Genomic DNA, 6,770 nt, shown 5'->3' with positions numbered 1-6,770 from the left:
CACACTGGACTATTACTCAGCCATAAAAAGAATGAAATCTTGCCATTTGCAATGATGTGGATGAAGCTATTGTGTATTATGCTAAGTGAAATAAGTCTGTCAGAGAAAGACAAATACTATATGATTTCACTCATATGTGGAATTTTAGAAACAAAACAAATGAACATGTATTAAAAAAAAAAAGAAAGAGGCAAACCAAAAAACAGACTGTTAACTATAGAGAACAAACAGATGGTTACTGGAATTGAGGTGTGTGGGTCAATGGGTTAAATAGGTGACGAGTATTAAAGAAGGCACTTTTTGTGATGAGCACTGGATGTTGTATGTAAGTGATGTATCACTAAATTCTACACCTGAAAGTAATATTGCACTCCATGTTAACTAGCTGGAATTTAAATAAAAGCTTGGAAAAAATATACCTTGATACAAGTGAAGTGGAAGCACAACATACCTAAATATATGGGATTCCACAATAGCAGTTCTTAGAGGGAATTTCATGCGAATAGAGGTTAATTTCAATATTTCAATTATTCTCAAGTAAATAATCTAACTGTACACCTCAACTCATTAGAAAAATTAAAAAAATGGAGCCCAAAGTTAATTGAATAAAGGAAATAACAGAGATCAAAATGAAATAAGTGACTAAAGGGACAATTGAAACAATCAACAAAATTGAGAACTTGTTCTTAGAAAAGATAAACAAAATTGACAAACATTTAGCTAGACTCACCCAGAAAAGAGAAAGAACATGAGTAAATAAAAATCAGAAATGAAACAAGATACCTTAATACTGATAACATCAAAATACAAAGAATCATAAGAGACTACTATAAAAATTATATGCTGACAAATTGCACAATCTAGAGCAAAATGGATAAATTCCTAGAAATATATACTTTCCAAGACTAAATCATGAGGAAATAGATCTGAAGACCTATTACTAGTTAGGAGATTGAATGAGTAATCAAACACTTTTTGACAAATAAAAGTGCAAGAGGATCAGATGGCTTCACAGTTAAACTATAAGAAACATTGAAATAGTTAATACTAATCTCTATCAAATTCTTCTAAAAAATAGAAGATGAAAGAATGATTCCAAACCTATTTTAAGAAGCCAGCATTACCATTATAACAAAACCAGACAAGGACATCCACAATAAAAGAAAATTAGAGGCCAATATCCATGATAAACCTAGGGAAAAAAACCCTAAATATTAGCAAATTGAATTCATCATTACATTAAAAATCACCATGCAACATGGTCAAGTGGGGTTCAATATGGGGATCCAACAACGGTTTAACATCCATTAATTAATTAATGCAATATACCATTTTAATAAAATGAAGGATGAAGAACATACAATCATCTTAATATATGCACAAAATGTATTTTACAAAATTCAACATCTATTTATGATAAAAGTTTTCAGCAAAGTGGGTATAGGGAGAACATACCACATAATAAAGGCCATATATTTAAGTCCATAGCTATCATATTCAAGGGTGAAAATCTTAAACCCTTTCCTCTGAGATCAGGAGCAAGAGTAGGATGCCTATTATTGTCACTTTTACTCATCATAACATGGGAAGTCCTAGCTAAACAATTAGGAAAGAAAATAAATAATATGGATCAAATTGGAAAAGAAGAAATAAAATTTGCACTATTTGCAGATTACCTGATTTTATATATAGAAAATACTAGACTCAACCATAAAGTTTAGAACTAATAAATGAATTTAGTGAGGTTTCAATATACAATATCAATATACAGTAATATGTTGCATTACTACACACTAACAATGAACTATCAGATAAACAAATTAAGAAAAGAATCTCAAAAAAAAAAAAAGAAAAGAATCTCATTTACAATTGCATCAAAAGAATAAAATATGCAGGAATAAATTTAATCAATGAGTAAAAGACTTGTACACTGAAAACTATACAACTTTGATGAAAGTAATTGAAGACACAAAAAAATGGAAAGATATTCTGTGCTCAAGGATTGAAAGAAATAATATTGTTAAAATGTCAATATTAGCCAAAGAAATCTTCAGATTCATGTAAATTCTTATCAAAACTCAATGAGATTTTTTACAGAAATAAAACAAATAATTTAAAAATTGTGTGGAACAACAAACTACCCTAAATAGCCAATGAAATCTTGAGGATGAAAAACAAATCTGGAGGCATCATGCTTCCTGGCTTCAAATTTTATTACAAAGTTCTATTGTTTTACAAAGTATGGTATCAACATAAATACAGACATATAGACTAATGGGACAGAATTGAGAGCCAAAAAATAAACCAATGTATACATGGCCAATTAATTTACAACAAATAAGGCAAGGATATACAATGGGGAAATGTCAGCCTCTTCAATGAATGGTTATGGGAAAACTGGACAGCCACATGCAAAAGGATGAAACTAGACCACTATTCATACACTGAGATGGTATAGGCTTGTAGGCCCCTTGCAGGCCAGGGTCATTTGAGGACTGCACTGAGGTTAAGGTCGGCCAGGCAGGCCTAGGCCAGGAGGAGAAAATGTTCTCTTCCCCTTACCTCATGTTGCAAGGCCTAAATGCCTGGATCAGCAGGAAGTGGCTCTTGCCTAGCTTAAAGTGTATTTTTCTAATCAGAAGTGTTCTTTCTAAAGACAAAGAACATGTTGTCTCCAAAGGAAGGATGGCTAAGAGAATTCTTTATTCTGCAAGCATAAACAGGATGTATTTTGTTCTTATTGCATTTCGTGTATATTTCACTTCACAGATGTTGGCTTGATACATTGTTATGTTTATCTGATCTCTGCGAGTATATAGCTACGTGAGAAATAAACGGCAGTATGCAGTTGCAAGTGCTGCCTTTGCTCTGCATCCCCTGTGTCCTGGTGATTTCGTAAACCCTTACCCAGGGACCCCAACGCACTAGACGTTGACAATTGGCGCCCGAACAGGGACCCTGAAGGACGTATAGGAAGGGTGAGTAACTTAATTAAGTACAGGGTGATGGGACAAGAAACTTCTACTCCTTATGTTCGAATGCTGAAGCATTCACTTGCTGTCTATGGTATTACTGTCGCTTCTAATGATATTGAGCTGTGTTTGAAGGTTTTTCAGCAGGTTATGGCTATGGCAGAAGAGTCTAAGAAACCCTCTAGGAAGCCCTCTGCTCCGCCTTTGCCGTCTGCACCAGCTCTTTCTTCTAAAAATCCTTTCCTTTCTGCGGCTTTAGCTGAGCTTGATGCGCTAGAGGATAGCGATGATGAGGCTGACGCAGGTAATTCTGTCTTTGCTTTTCCTGTTATTAGGCCTCCCCCGGTCCAGGGAATGGCACAAGCACCATATTATGAAGGAATAGGTATAGAAGATATTGGTCGCTTGAAAAAGGCAGTGTCTTTATATGGACCACAATCACATTATGTTAAGGAGCTGGTCAATGGTCTGGCTCAACATTATAATAATTTTTCTCCTGAGGACTGGAGGGTCCTCTGTCGGGCTCTTTTAAAGGAGCCTGAATATCTGCAGTGGCAGATGTGGTTTTCTGAACTTTGTATGTATGTACATATGGTAATAGATACATATTCTCAATTTATATGGGCCACAGCACAAAGTGGCGAAACTGCACAACATGTTATCACCCATCTCTTAGAAACCTTTGCTGTCATGGGTTTACCATCTATTATTAAAACAGATAATGGACCTGCATATAGCAGTAAAAAATTTCAAACTTTCTGTGAACAATATGGTATCATGCATAAAACAGGCATTGAATACAATCCTCAAGGGCAAGCTATTGTAGAACGTACACATAATACCTTAAAGTTACAAATTAAAAAATTAAAAAGGAGGAAAAAGGATCATATTTTAGCATTCACTCAATCTAATGTGCGTTCTATTTTGCAACAAGCTCTGTTCACATTAAATTTCTTGAATCTTCCGCAGGGAGATATCCTCTCCCGTGCAGAGAAACAGTTCATAGAGGGAGAGGTCGCTCCCCCTCCATTAAATGAACATATATGGTTTAAACCAACCGCAGATGCAGAATGGCGACCGGGGCTATTGCTTTATAGAGGGAAGGGTTATGCTTATGTCTCCACAGAGGATGGACGGACCTGTTCCTGGCTCCCCGCGCGATGGATCCGGCCAAGGGCCAATTCGAACAGCACCATATCCCACCAGACGATGGATGGGGAATCCAGACCAAGATGAACTTCCATTACAGGCCATGGCACATCTGAATTTGGGAGGACGACATCGCCGTCGGCAGATATTTGCTACTGCTTTGCCGACTTGGGGGAAAATTAAAAAGCTTAGTGGGGAAGGGCAAAAAAAAATCCTGCAGCGAACAGGGAAGGCTTGTACGCCTGAAAATTTATTTTTGGCTATGTGTGCCTTGCTTACTGTATCAGATGCCGCTACGTTGGCCAATTTACTTCTTAAGCAACTTGAGGGACTAGATCCAAAAGGTATTATTCAGAGTTTGGGGCACACTGCTGGAGGAATGGGATTTGTATTGTTGATTGTTATCTTATGCTTTATGCTGTTGCATTTTTGCTATCTAAAGCCTTCCCAGAATTCTATGGCCATCCTTTGGAGGGCACTTTTATTAAAAAAAAAGAAAAAAGAGGGAATTGTGATGGTGTAGGCTTGTAAGCCCCTTGCAAACCAGGGTCATTTGAGGACTGCACTGAGGTTAAGGTCGGCCAGGCAGGCCTAGGCCAGGAGGAGAAAATGTTCTCTTCCCCTTACCTCATGTTGCAAGACCTAAATGCCTGGATCAGCAGGAAGTGGCTCTTGCCTAGCTCAAAGTGTATCTTTCTAAACAGAAGTGTTCTTTCTAAAGACAAAGAACATGTTGTCTCCAAAGGAAGGATGGCTAAGAGAATTCTTTATTCTGCAAGCATAAACAGGATGTATTTTGTTCTTATTGCATTTCGTGTATATTTCACTTCACAGATGTTGGCTTGATACATTGTTATGTTTATCTGATCTCTGCGAGTATATAGCTACCTGAGAAATAAACGGCAGTATGCAGTTGCAAGTGCTGCCTTTGCTCTGCATCCCCTGTGTCCTGGTGATTTCGTAGACCCTTACCCAGGGACCCCAACGCACTAGACGTTGACAATTGGCGCCCGAACAGGGACCCTGAAGGACGTACAGGAAGGGTGAGTAACTTAATTAAGTACAGGGTGATGGGACAAGAAACTTCTACTCCTTATGTTCGAATGCTGAAGCATTCACTTGCTGTCTATGGTATTACTGTCGTTTCTAATGATATTGAGCTGTGTTTGAAGGTTTTTCAGCAGGTTATGGCTATGACGGAGGAGTCTAAGAAACCCTCTAGGAAGCCCTCTGCTCCGCCTTTGCCGTCTGTACCAGCTCTTTCTTCTAAAAATCCTTTCCTTTCTGCGGCTTTAGCTGAGCTTGATGCGCTAGAGGATAGCGATGATGAGGCTGGCGCAGGTAATTCTGTCTTTGCTTTTCCTGTTATCAGGCCTCCCCCGGTCCAGGGAGTGGCACAAGCACCATATTATGAAGGAATAGGTATAGAGGATATTGGTCGCTTGAAAAAGGCAGTGTCTTTATATGGACCACAATCACATTATGTTAAGGAGCTAGTTAATGGTCTAGCTCGACATTATAATAATTCTTCTCCTGAGGACTGGAGGGTCCTCTGTCGAGCTCTTTTAAAGGAGCCTGAGTATCTGCAGTGGCAGATGTGGTTTTCTGAACTTTGTATGTATGTACATGTGGTAATGGATACATATTCTCAATTTATATGGGCCACAGCACAAAGTGGTGAAACCACACAGCATGTCATCTCTCATCTTCTAGAAACTTTTGCTGTGATGGGTTTACCATCTATTATTAAAACAGATAATGGACCTGCATATAGCAGTAAAAAATTTCAAACTTTCTGTAAACAATATGGTATAATGCACAAAACAGGCATTGAGTATAATCCTCAAGGGCAAGCTATTGTAGAACGTGCACACAATACTTTAAAGTTACAAATTAAAAAATTAAAAAGGAGGAAAAAGGACCATATTTTAGCATTCACTCAATCAAATGCATGTTCTATTTTGCAACAAGCTTTGTTCACATTAAATTTCTTGAATCTTCCGCAGGGAGATATCCTTTCCCGTGCAGAGAAACAGTTCATAGAGGGAGAGGTCGCTCCCCCTCCATTAAATGAACATATATGGTTTAAACCAACCGCAGATGCAGAATGGCAACCGGGGCTATTGCTTTGTAGAGGGAAGGGTTATGCTTATGTCTCCACAGAGGATGGACGGACCTGTTCCTGGCTCCCCGCGCGATGGATCCGGCCGAGGGCCAATTTGAACGGCACCATATCCCACCAGACGACGGATGGGGAGTCTAGACCAAGATGAACTTCCATTACAGGCCATGGCACATCTGAATTTGGGAGGACGACGTCACCGTCGGCAGATATTTGCTACTGCTTTGCCGACTTGGGGGCAAATTAAAAAGCTTAGTGCGGAGGGGCAAAAAATCCTGCAGCGAACGGGGAAGGCTTGTATGCCTGACAATTTATTCTTGGCTATGTGTGCCTTGCTTACTGTATCATCTTCTGCCGATTCAGAGTTTGGGGCATACCGCTGGAGGAATGGGATTTGTATTGCTGGTTGTTATCTTATGCTTTATGCTGTTGCATTTTTGCTATCTAAAGCTTTCCCAGAATTCTATGGCCATCCTTTGGAGGGCACTTTTATTAAAAAAAAAAGAAAAAAGAGGGAATTGAGATGG

General features: G+C 38.6%; 1 protein-coding gene across 1 annotated transcript; it reads left to right on the top strand.

Moving 5' to 3' along the window:
- The first annotated feature begins 5,160 nt into the window (after window positions 1-5,160).
- LOC135361866 (uncharacterized) lies at window positions 5,161-6,394 on the top strand. Its single transcript, XM_064573594.1, has one exon. It carries the CDS (start codon window positions 5,192-5,194, stop codon window positions 6,392-6,394), a length of 1,203 nt encoding a protein of 400 aa, XP_064429664.1. The 5' UTR covers window positions 5,161-5,191.
- The last annotated feature ends 376 nt before the right edge of the window (window positions 6,395-6,770 follow it).

Source organism: Mirounga angustirostris, unplaced genomic scaffold, assembly GCF_029215605.1.
Source record: "Mirounga angustirostris isolate CCGP_5_RB_7025 unplaced genomic scaffold, mMirAng1.0.hap1 SCAF_11, whole genome shotgun sequence".
NCBI classification, from domain to species: domain Eukaryota; kingdom Metazoa; phylum Chordata; class Mammalia; order Carnivora; family Phocidae; genus Mirounga; species Mirounga angustirostris.
This window is presented reverse-complemented; position numbering and strand designations above follow the sequence as displayed.

Bases quoted from the DNA above. Each gene is read 5' to 3' on its own strand.
- LOC135361866 (XM_064573594.1), top strand. From the start codon at position 5,192: ATGGGACAAGAAACTTCTACTCCTTATGTTCGAATGCTGAAGCATTCA.